The sequence below is a fragment of the Lepidochelys olivacea genome (assembly GCF_965140295.1).
Source record: "Lepidochelys olivacea isolate rLepOli2 genome assembly, chromosome: 9".
In the NCBI taxonomy this organism is placed as follows: domain Eukaryota; kingdom Metazoa; phylum Chordata; order Testudines; family Cheloniidae; genus Lepidochelys; species Lepidochelys olivacea.
Genome location: NC_140419.1, coordinates 64,401,183 through 64,413,454, shown reverse-complemented (window position 1 = coordinate 64,413,454; position 12,272 = coordinate 64,401,183). Strand labels below are relative to the sequence as shown.

Below are 12,272 nucleotides of genomic sequence, written 5' to 3'. Positions count from 1 at the left end.
AAGCAATTCAGGTTAAAAGGAACAATTAAGGTTACTCATACGTACAGATGGTTTCTAAATTAACTGTAACCTTTCAGGCGAAAGACCTATGATATTATGAACAGTTGAGTGAAAACATCTGCTCCATGTGCCATAGTTGTGGTTTTAAAAAAAACACCAAAACAAAACCCATCAAGGTGTTACTAGGAGGTACTTTAAAAAGGGATAGAGAATATTACTGAGACTATTTTTACAGTTTTATATAAATCACTGGTAAACCCAAACCTGGAATTCTGTGCCTACTCATGGTCACCCTGTCTCACAAAAAAGAAGGTCAATGAAAATTATTAGAGCCATGGAAAGACTTCCATAGGAGGAGAAATCAAAAGGATTAGGATCGACTCGTTTAGTGGTAGGATGTACTGGATGTATACACAATAATGAATGGTGTAAAGGTGGTCAGTCGGGAACCCCTCTTTGCCCTTTCTCATAGTATAAGGACTAGGGAATATTCAGTCAAATTTAAAAGTGACAAAGGAACTCAGTGTTTACGTGGCACATAATTACTCTGGGGAATTCATTGCCACAAGGTAAAATGGAGGTAAGGAATTTAGTAGAATTAGATATTTTTATACAATTCATATCCACAGTTGCATTTTTTTTTAACTAGTATATAAGGGATGTAAACCCTCCTGCTTCAGGTTATAAGCAACCACTAACTGTCTGGGATCAGGAGTTACTTTTCCCTATAAGCATATTACAGTCTAATTGTTCATTATGGGGGTCTTATGCTTTCCCCTGAGGCATTTGGTATTGGCCAGTATGGGAGACAGGGATTGCCACACTGTTCTCTATAGTAACTCATAATTTGAGAGGAAATGACACACATGCAACAATACTTGATGCCGTAAACTCAGATCTTAAAAGCTTCACTTTCTGCCTCCTCACCTGTGTAATTTTAGGAGGTAAGTTGCTTGTTTTCCTCTAAATATTTTAAATTTTGTTGTTTCCAGGCTGCTCCCACAGCTCTCTTTGTGTGAAATAGATGCAAAGGTTATAAGGAAAGATAAAGTACTGAAGAGTCTGAGAGAGCAGCTGGAGACGTATACAAAGATCCTAAAGACTTGGGGAATTCGTAGGCGACAATCAAACTGTACTCTCTCATGCTCAAGCATGATGGACTGATCTCATTGCAGAAGCTGCTCAGCACCTGAGGAGCAGGAGCCCAGTGATGAGGAGATGAGCCCCAGCTATGACCGAAAATCCAGGAAACAGTTAAGTATTTGCTGACTCCATCCTGCAGATGGGCTAGCAACAGCAAGGGAGTCGGCAAACCAATTTTGTTTTCCCTCCCCAGTCCTGCTGCTGCTTCTGTCCACTCAACCCAACCAGGGAGGGGGAGAAGGAAACAGCAGTACCTCTCTGCATAGCAGCTCAAGGTGCAGGTGACATGTCCCAGTTTTCTCATAGGAGGCGCACATGTCAGTGGTTCCTGAGTGAACATCAATGATGTCCCCTTGGTTTCTCTCACCCACTTTCTAGGATCTGTATCTCTGAAACCAGACTTCTCTAGTTAATCCAAACTGCCTGCTCACTGGAGTCACAGAGGTGATGCCATGACAATGTTCTTGCACTGTAGTAGTAAACTCTACTCATGCTGAGGTATCTTAAAGTCCTAAGTCTTGCACGTGCCACCTCCCAACTGTTTCTCCTAGTAGAGATAAACTTCAGATCCCGATTGAGCCTTACAGAGAGCGGAAACTGAATGCCTTCTTCCTTCCCATCACTTAGAGAACAGACCGCAGATAGAAAGAGGAGGAGGTCGTCGTCATCTTTGGAGAACCTGGAACACCAGGTGAGAGGAAGGAGATGACTGGAGAAGGCTTTGCGACGGTCTGGAGAGTGGGGAACCCTGCTCTTTGCTGTTGAGGATGGCAAAGTCTCTGCCCTGCCCCGGTCTTTCTTATTTCTGTCTTCTGCTGAGAGAGGCGCTGACACGAGGATCACAGTGTATTGGCTGGAACAAGAAAACCCTGTGTATGCACAGCTTGGACATGAAAACACCAGAGCAATATTAACACCATACTTATTAACAGTGTGACAGTGCTTAGGAGCTCCAGCTCACATGCCATTCTTTCTCCCAAGCCCTGTCTTAATCAAGGGGCTTGATCTTGCCCCCTTTCAACACAGAAGAGGGGTCAGTGAGGTCCCTCTTCCTGTCCTGCGGTCGCAGGGCTGGTTCTTTCAGGCCCTTTCCCACTTTCAGGTTATCTGGTTATATAAAGACTGATGTTTTGAATTTTCAGGAGCACTGTCTTTCGGACACGGCTGCCCAGGATGGGTTCTCCGGGCAGCTCTGGACACTGCAGCGTGCGATCAGGTTGGCCGTCCTTTAGGGACAATTCCCTCCCAACAATCATCGTGGTATTAAAACATCTTCCCGCTCCCATTCCAACCCCAGCCTAGTCTTGTTGCATGCCCTCTTCCCAAAGATACCCTCATGTCGCATGCTAGACTAGTCTTTCCCTGATCCATTGGGAAGGACAAACCTGGTGAGGACAGGAGGACTTCTCACTCCCACCTTCTCTCCTCTCCATAAGCCACCTCCCAATAAGCCATGCATACCGTGAAGCACGTAAGTAGATGAGGCTTTGATCACTGTTGCAGAGCATTTGATCTGGTTTGAGACTAGGAGGCTCTTTGAGGTGTTACTCTGTCCTCACTCATGTTTGTCGTCTCTTCCCACAGTAGTGGCATCAATTTCTCCTCTCTTCCCTTAGTCATTCATGTTTCTTTCATGACATGGTCATCCCACAATTTCCCCAGGTGCATGCCCTTGTATGTGTAGAAAGAAAGTCAGTTTGTCTCTTGCATGCATCCCTCTGTGCATGGACATTCTCACAGAAGCACCAGGAAACCCCTCGCATCCTGGCATGGAGAAGCTAAAGCACCATTGCCTGAATTGGGAAGGAGATGAACTCTTATAGCCCTAAACACTAACCGTGCCACTTGTGGTAGTGACTGGGGATGTGGAGGAGAGAGGAATTCCCCTTTGGGACAGTGACTGTGCAGTAATTTGGTTCGGTCCTCAGCTGGTAAAGTCTGCTGAGGTGGTTATTGCAAGGGGGACCAGTTCAACATCCAGCTGGCAGAGTCCCCTGAAGTGGTAGCCACTAGGGGAATGGGTCAGTCCTGGACTTGTAGAGACTTGTCTGATGGTGTTGTGGGTGCAGTTCATGACCATTAGGTGATTGAGATGGTGTGGGGGAGGAGAGTGGGTGTTGGTCTTAGCTGGCAGAGCCCCAGTGATGGTACCCACTAGGAAAAATTTCTTTTAATTCCCAGTTGGTGGATCTGCTCAGTTTGGTTAAGTAACTTTTTTCCAAAGCTGCAGCTGGCATGTGAGAGGGGCTATTCGTTTTATTGTTTCAATGCTCCCTTCCTTGCCAGGTATTATCCACTACTCCAGAGCCCTGTCCTGCTCACAATAACAGTGTAACAAGTGTGGCAAAGCGAGAGCCCACAGAAGAGGGGCCTGTTGGGATTGCTGGCTCTCTCACCCCTCCCCCTGCTCTTGACAAGATCAGTGCTGTCTATCTGACCACTGGGCCTTTGGAGCAAAATATACCACAGACAGCAAGGTAGGTGCGATGGTGCAAACAAGTGCCTCCTTATCAATAACAACCCTCTTCCTGTTGTGGGACACCCACCCTGTGAGTGAGATTCTGTGTGGGGGGAGGGGTATGCTTGCTCTTGGAGTGTAGGGACATGAGGCAGGGAGTGAGAGAGGATTATCTGAGAATCTGATTAAAGCAGGTGTTGGCTGGAGCCAGAAGATCTGTCCTCATTCCTCTTACATTTTCCTTTTTTAACTTCAGATTCTCTGAACACAATTCAGCTTTCTTCTTGGTGTTTTGCTGGCCTTGAAATGGGAACACGGAGAGCTTTGCTAAATGGATTGCAAGGCGATCTGGTTTAATTATGGCTACAGCTAGTGTCTGTGTATCCTCGGCTGAACCTTCAGTGCTGAGATTATAGCAGCACTCAGTGAATCACGGTACACTGGGGGAAGGGATGGTGTGGTTCACTTAATTTTCTAACAAGTACCTAGGGCATGCATGACTGGGCTTCTCCAGTCCTTGACATTGGTACCCATGATGCCCTCCCTTAAATGCTGAAAGAACGAAGTTTGGAATATTACTAACTAATCAGGATCACGTTTGCAGAGTTGTTTTTCCTTTTGTCTTTCTCTTTGAGGTGAGTCTCTTGCAGTTTGTGACACAAATTTGATTTTTCACCTTAACCTAGGACAAGGAAAGTGGGAGCAGGGTGGGCATAGAGGAAGGAACAGAAATCCTTATTATGTCCTAATTTTTTAATCTTTTCCTCCTTTCACTTTGAGCAGTGTCCTTTTTCTATCTCATTGGTGCCACCACCTTCACAGCTCTACATATGTAGAGTCTCAACCTAAATTCATCTCAGCAGATCTTTGCACTGGTTCTAGGGTTGCCAGGTGTCTGGTTTTCGACCGGAATGCCCAGTCAAAAAGGGACCCTGGGCAGTTAAGTCTGGTTTGCAGCACAGTGGAGCTAAGGCAGGCTCCTTGTGGCTTCCGGCAGCAGCGGCATGTCCTCCCCTCTGCTCCTACGTGTAGGGGCAGACAGGGGGCTCCGCACTGTGCCTCCGCCCCAAGCACTAGCTCTGCAGCTCCCATTGGCGGCGAACTGTGGCCAAAGGGAGCTGATGGGGCAGCGCCTGCGGACAGGTCAGTGTGCGGAGCCACCTGGCCACCCCTCCGCATAGGAGCCAGAGTGGGGACATGCCACTGCTTCTAGGAGCTGCTTGAGGTAAGTGCCGCCTGGAGCCTGACCACCTCCCGATCCCAACCCCGGGCCCTAGCCCTGATCCCCCCTCCAACTCTCCGAACCCCTCAGCCCCAGCCTGGAGCCCACTCCTGCACCCCCTGGCCCCACCCCAGAGCCCTCACTCCCACTCACATCCCAACCCACTGCCCTAGCCCAGAGCCCCCCTCCCACATCCTGAACTCCTCATTTCTGGCCACACCCTGGAGCTCCCACCTCCATCCAGAGCCCTCACCCCCTCCCGCACCCCAACCCCCTGAGTCAGCCTGGTGAAAATGAGTGAGTGAGAGTGATGAGAGCGAGTGACAGAGGGAGGGGGAATGGAATGAGCAGGGGGCGTGGCCTCGGAGAAGGGGCAGAGCAGGGGGCGTGGCCTCGGAGAAGGGGCAGAGCAGGGGGCGTGGCCTCGGTGGAGTGACGGGAACTGGGCAAGGGTGTTCGGTTTTGTGCAAGTGGAAAGTTGGCAACCCTAACTGGTGCAATCCTGATTCTCCCACAGCCCCTAGGGTCAGTCTGGATAATGGGCAATGTGACTTCCTGTCATCAGATGGAGACAGGAAATTCAGCAAAATCTGTGAAGTCAGCCCTTAAGAGCTCTCGCTGAAAACCCCGTTGATTTTTGGCCTTGAGCAGGTGGGGCAGGTGCTTTGGTTAAGAGAAGCTTCTTAGTTAAATTGGAACCTCACTGGGGTTTTAGGTTCATTTTCTCCTCTCCTGTCGCTTGCCCTAGCGTCGTCTCCAGGTCTGTATTTACTATGTGAGAAGTCGTTGGTCAGTTTTTTCAGTGCTGCAGAACACCTTCTGTGCACTTGGTGGCACAGTTTGTCCACCTTCCCTTTTAGAGCCCCATTTGGAAGAGGAGCTGCCCAGGTGGCGCAGCCTGTTCTGTGTGCACAAGGGTAGTGACACGTAGCATTAGTGAATCTAAAATGCTTTAGAAATAATGCAATGGCATGAGCAGAGGTTCTCAAATTCTTAAAAGGTTGTCAGTGGAACTCTTTGGTAATGCTGCTCACCTGGTGCTTTTATTTCCAGCTTCTAATTCATGCCAAGAAGCAGAAAATACATTCAGCACCTTCCTAACACTGCTTTTTCCCCTGAGCAGTCGCTGTAGTTGACATTGCAAATGGTAGACCAAGTCTTCATATTTAAATGTTCCATGGTGTTGAAGAGTTGGAAAACTCTTGTTGTAGAGGATCAAATCTTCCAGTCATAACAGATCCCTGAGTAGACCATACATGGAGAGGAACCACTTAACCTGCCACTAAAACACAGCCACCTCTGGGTAAATGATGGCAGCCATTCTGAATCAGCCAGACTGCATACCAGATTTTAGGATTTTCCAGGCACAGAAGTGAAAATTAAATTCTGGCTGACTGTTGAACCAGGAAGTTTAAGAAGGTAGAATGGAATTGGCCAAGGTGGGATTTGGCCGGGGTAATGGCCAACTCCTGCTCTTTCCTAGTGGAAAGAATCAAGTGCAAAGCAACCTGGAGAAATGTAAAGCAGTGTGGGATGGAGGCAACAAGAGGAGATTTGAATAAACCTGAAGCCTTACAATCAGGGAGCAGAACTAAACAACCTAAATATGAATAAAGGGGGACATAAGCAGGAAGCCACTTTGTGCTAAAGCAAATGTATGTTCATCTAGTTAATGCTTCCCTGATTATTTTTTTCCAACATAAGCAAGCACTGTAGTCACTGCAGAGACAGTGTGAGATTGAGAGGAAGGTGTCTGCCCGCTGGGGAAGATCTGTTTTAAGAAGTGGTCTGGAATGAGCGAGTCTGAGAGCTTAGCTTCTCCAGATCCGTGCATGGTTTTTATGGGTGTAGGTGCACTGTGCACTTACAAATGAGCTGGCTTCTTCCTGGCTGAAGTTCAGTTTTGTTTTTAATTGTGTGAATAAGTCCATCAGCCATCTGACAGTTTGAGTGGCGCAGATTTTGCTTGGGAATGTGGACAATATATGCTTGACAATGTATTGTAAACTTTATTTAACTGGGTCATTTTCCTGATACTTAAGAGAGCCCAATATTTTAAACATACCCTGTGTTGTGTTTAATTAAATGTATCAACCCAACATTTTTCATGAGAGATTTTGCAAGCTGCAGCTGGTTTCCATTCAGGGACACAGGATTCACAGGCTTTGCTATACTGGAATAGAGGGGCAGTGGGTTCTTCTGGATTGAGTTTGGGGAGGAGTGAGGAGCCAGGAACTCCAGAGATCTAATCCCAGCTCTGCCACTGACGTGGCAAGTTCCCCATCTGTAAAATGAGGATAACAATTAATTACCTGTTTCTCTCAAGGGTTGGGGAGGGGGTTGTGAGGATTATTAGTTAGTTTCTGTATAGCACTTTAGATTTTCAAAGTGCTTTGTTAGTGCTGAGTGTATTCAGACCAGTAGGCCCGCAGAACTGGTCTCCTGCCTCCAGCACTGGCCTCGTCTTAATGTTTCTGTGGAGCTTGCCCCCTGCCCCAAAGAGCACCCCTGACTAGTGGGGAAGGGGGAGAGGGAAAGTGACTCTGACTACTCTTGGAGATCAACATTACTCCCTAAACACTGAGGTTAGTTTTCTCAGTGGGATGGGGTGGCACTGCTTGGCTGCTGTACAGAGTGGGTTCAGGCTCGCTGACCCAGTCCTCTCTTTTGCAGCAAGCACAAGCTATCTATGGAAGAAGAGCCGCTGGAAAAGCGGAAGCGATATCAGGAGCGGATAGACCCATCCCCCCCAGATCTGACCAGTCCCAGCCCCCGCACTTCTTTTGAAAGGGACAGCTCTGCTGAAGCAGACCAGGACCAGGAATGCAGCGAGTCTGACAAGGATGATGAGAGTGTAGAGGACAGCATAGACTCCCACCTAGTCAGAGAACCTCTGGATGCACTCAGTGGCACCAACCAAGCTGGGGATGCTTCACACAATGGGGGTCTCTGTCCTACCAAAGAGACTCAAGCAAGTCTCAGTCACTTAGAAGGAGAGCAAAAGGAGACTGCAGTGGTTCAGGTGGAACTGGAAGAGGAAATGCCGGCCTTAATATCAGAAAGCCAGGCAGCAGATAGGAATGTCTGTGTAAATACCTGTGGGAACGTGGAGGAGATGGACAAGAGGCCCTTCGTGGCTGTTGTTGGTATTTCAAAGGCTGCTGCGGATGGTGAAGCCCCCATTCAGCTAATCCCTTTTGGGTGGGAGGAGAGACTTGATAAAGCAAAGGTTGAGAAGGCCCGGAGCCACAACGATCCTCCCCCTGATGGGGACAAAGGAGGAGGAGACTTGCAGGTACCAAAGACCACAAATCAGAGGGATATGGTGGAGCAAGCGGAGCTGAGACAAATTGCAGAGAATTTCTCGGTGGAGCTGAAGAGGGTCTCAGCGGAACGAGATTTGCTCCAGGGCAAGGTAATGTTAGCACCTGGCTGTGAATTCCGGTGTGGCAGGAGGGGTAAAGTTCTGCGGCAGTAGGGAATTGGATGGGGAAGATCAAGACTGACTTAACAAGGAGAGAGAATCCCCTTGCCTTGTGTCTCACGTAAGGCAAGTAGGGGTTAGGATTTCATCTTTACCCTACTAGCCATTACCCTGTTCCTTAGCCCCTGGAAAGTTTTTTTTTTTTTTTTTTTAATTTTTCTTTTCCCCCTTAATGTGCAATCTCACTTCCTGTGCATGCTCCTGCATTTGCTGTTTCTTTAACTCAGGTGGAAGAACTAGAGCAGGAGAAGTGCCACCTGGAGACAGATTTCTTGAAAAGCCAACAGGAGTTGGCAACGCTCAGGGCTCAGGAAACCGAAGGCTTGTACTGGAGCAAGAAACACATGGGTTACCGCCAGGCTGAACTGCAAGAGCTGAAGGCTCAGCTGGAGAGGACCATAGAGGAAAAGACCGAGCTGAAGGAGAGGCTCAAGGAGACAGAGATGCACCTGGAGGTGCTTAGGGAGGCGCATGTCTCCTGCAGGAGCCCAGAGAGGGGAGACTTGAAAAGGTGAGAACTGTGGGTTAAACCATAGATATCAGTCAGTCCCAAGGTGGGGGGATAGAACATGGGTTACCTTGCGGGGGGACATCCACGTAGGAAACTGACTTCTGGGAGAACACTTTGGTATCCATGAATTGAAGATGCTGCATGAGTAACAGTGGGTTATTACTAAGGATTGTTAGTTGTGAGGAGAAGGGCGGCTACGGAGGAGATTTACAGGTGAAGTCAAATAACTACAGGTTTGAAGGATACCCCATGCAGAGTTCCTTTGTCAGGGCTGGGTTCTCTCCTGCAGTACATTGTTCACTTTATGGAGTTTTCCTGTTGAATCATTCAGACAATATTGGCTTTCTTAAGGATAAGAGAATGCGTAAGGGGAAAGAAATACTCTGTAGGTACTGAACTGTCTTTCCCACAAGCATGGGACTTTCCATATCCAGGATGTGTTTTTAGCCCTGCTTCTGACCTGACAACACTTATGGAATCATAAGGAACAAGTGCGAATGCTGAGCTATGCAACCCTAAGTTAGATTCATCTGGAGTACTGTGTCCAGTTTTGGGCCCCACACTACAAGAAGGATGTGGATAAATTGGAAAGAGTCCAGCGAAGGGCAACAAAAATGATTAGGGGTCTGGAACACATGACTTATGAGGAGAGGCTGAGGGAACTGGGATTGTGTAGTCTGCAGAAGAGAAGAATGAGGGAGGATTTGATAGCTGCTTTCAACTACCTGAGAGGTGGTTCCAGAGAGGATAGTTCTAGACTATTCTCAGTGGTAGAAGAGGACAGGACAAGGAGTAATGGTCTCAAGTCGCAGTGGGGGAGATTTAGGTTGGATATTAGGAAAAACTTTTTCACTAGGAGGGTGGTGAAACACTGGAATGCGTTACCTAGGGAGGTGGTAGAATCTCCTTCCTTAGAAGTTTTTAAGGTCAGGCCTGACAAAGCCCTGGCTGGGATGATTTAATTGGGGATTGGTCCTGCTTTGAGCAGGGGGTTGGACTAGATGACCTCCTGAGGTCCCTTCCAACCCTGATATTCTATGATTCTATGATTTACAAATACAACCCCTCTGTGTGGTAAGTATTGTTGCCCCCCTGTTACAGAGAAGTGAACTCATTTGCACAGTGTCACATGAGAAACTTACAACAGAGTTGAGAACTGAGTTACATTCCCCTATTTCCAATCATGTGCGTTGGACCCAAGATCTTCCCATCCTACCATCTGCATGCTGCACTGCTTTTAGAATGGAGCAAAGAACCTCAGCTTCCCACGGCACTGGTGATAGGAAGGAAGACAGCAAGTTAAGGGAAGGGATGTATTGGAACTAACATTTGCATTTCTGACTGTTGACTCTTCTCCTCTTGTCCACAGCACTATGGAGAAGCTGAAGAACCTGCGTAGGAATGTCAGCCAGCTCCTCTCGCTGGTTCTCCCTCACCTTGAACTGCAGGATGTTAACTATGAGTCAGACCAGATTGATGAGATCTTGCAGACGGTGTTGGAGACTAACAGGATGTCAGAGTAGCCCTTGTCCCATGCTGCCATTGTGCCTTTTTGTATAGTTTCTTTAATAAACTCGTAAGTGCTTCATCCTAACTCTGGGCCTTCCTTCATTTCATTAGGAGTGGGGCTTCCATTCCCTCCTCCTTTCTTGTGGCTCTGTAAACTTGTTGTCAGAGTCCTGTGGAGACCAACATGGGTAGCTCATCTCTCTGTGTCCTGGCCAGTCTCCTTTGTTTAAAGCTGCTTTGGGGGTGTGCTGGCTGGCTTCTAGGTAGTTGGGTCCTCAGATGTTTTTGTCTCTTAAATGCTTTTTCATTTTTTTTTTTGTTAAATAATGGAGTGAGACGATTCTTTGAACTAATTTTAACATTCCAAGTTGCTATGGGAACCTGTTGGTGACTCACTGACACTATCCTGATGTCAGTTTAATTGCAAAGCTCTAGAATGATATTGATGAGGTTCTTTGGCATCTTTCAGCAGATGGGTGCTTTGTGTAAAACTCTCTTCTTTGCCCAAACTTCCCTGTAAGAATGCACTCATTCTCAGACCCATAAGAAACAAAGCCAGTATCGAAGCTTGCCTTTTGGGGGCAGGGACTAAAGAGATCATTGAGTACCTCTTGTAAGTAAGACAAACAAAACCAGAAACTATGATGATGAGGGCCATAGAAGTACCTGGATAGATCACACATAGATTGCCGGGGAGGGGCCAGTGGCTCCAGAGACTACTTGGAGTTTCTAAAGGGTCTAAAACCCTTAAAATTCTTCATTCATCTTCCTGTTTTGAAACAAACTCTCCTTCTCATCTGATTAAAAGTGGAAGGAACACCCCCACGTGTCAGTGTCACAATTGGCTGGGCTGCTTTGATTTAACTTGGAATTATGTCTGTCTTGTAGAAGAATTAGTCCTGACTTAAGAAACAAATGGCCTAATAGGTTATAGAAAATGTATATTATTTATATGTAAATGTATATCAAGGAGGAGCCTGGCTGACTTTGCTATGCCTTTAGGCAGTGCTGCTGTGTGACCACCAACTCAATCCATTTCAAAGCCTCCTGCCTTAGGGGCATCCAGAACAGTCTGGCAGACCAGTTGAGCAGGTCTTTCACCAGCCACCATGAGTGGGGTTTCCACCCAGATGTAGCCAGGTTCATTTTTCAGCTGTGGAGATTCCCCATATAGATCTGTTTGCAACCAAAATCAACAGGAAATGTTATCAGTTTTGTTCATGAGCAGGTCACAGTCCTGGAGCTCTCGGGTGCTTTTCTGTTGCCCTGGATGAATGAGTTCCTATAAGCTCTGTCCTATTCCACTCCTACCCAGAATGTTGTTAAAAATCAAGCAGGACCACACCCAAGTGATACTCGTAGCACCTGTGTAGCATCACCAATACTGGTTTTCCACTCTGCTGAACTGTTAGACTAGGCTCCTTTGACGCTACCATGGGATCCAGACCTGATCTCACAGGACCAGGGTCGCCTCTTCCATCCCAACCTAGAGGCCTTTCAGCTGACAGCCTGCATACTCTGTGGTTGACATCTCAAAAGGAGATCTATTCAAAGGGGTGCAAGATGTGCTCTTGATTAGTAAAGAAAACCTTTTTACCGGGTATACTTACTTGTGAATGGAAGAAATTCTCCATCTGGTCCCAACAGAAAGGAGTTTCCCTGGTCTGGGCTCCAGTATATGTGCTGGACTATTTGGTATGCTTGAAACAGCAAGGTCTGGTCATTAGTTCCATCAGGGTCCACGTGGCAGCTATCTCAGCTTTCCATCCTCCAATTGGTAATAGCTCTCTTTTTTGCATTCCCATGTACATCAGGTTTTTGAAGGGTGTGGACCAGTCCTATCCCCAAGTAAAGGATCCTATTTCCCCTTGGGACTTAAACCTGGTATTGACAAAGCTAATGCCTCCTTTTGAATCATTAGCCACTTGTTCATTACTCCATCTCT

The 12,272-nt window shown here is 47.2% G+C and overlaps 1 protein-coding gene across 1 annotated transcript in view; it reads left to right on the top strand.

The window, feature by feature from the left end:
* MORC4 (MORC family CW-type zinc finger 4) overlaps positions 1-10,412 on the top strand; it is a 33,612-nt gene extending 23,200 nt beyond the window's left edge. The window contains exons 12-17 of the mRNA XM_084639241.1: positions 1,176-1,253; positions 1,771-1,834; positions 3,430-3,620; positions 7,497-8,238; positions 8,535-8,818; positions 10,188-10,412. Coding sequence (XP_084495367.1) covers positions 1,176-1,253; positions 1,771-1,834; positions 3,430-3,620; positions 7,497-8,238; positions 8,535-8,818; positions 10,188-10,341 — 1,513 coding nt within the window. The 3' untranslated portion in view covers positions 10,342-10,412. The remainder of the gene's footprint in view (positions 1-1,175; positions 1,254-1,770; positions 1,835-3,429; positions 3,621-7,496; positions 8,239-8,534; positions 8,819-10,187) is intronic.
* The last annotated feature ends 1,860 nt before the right edge of the window (positions 10,413-12,272 follow it).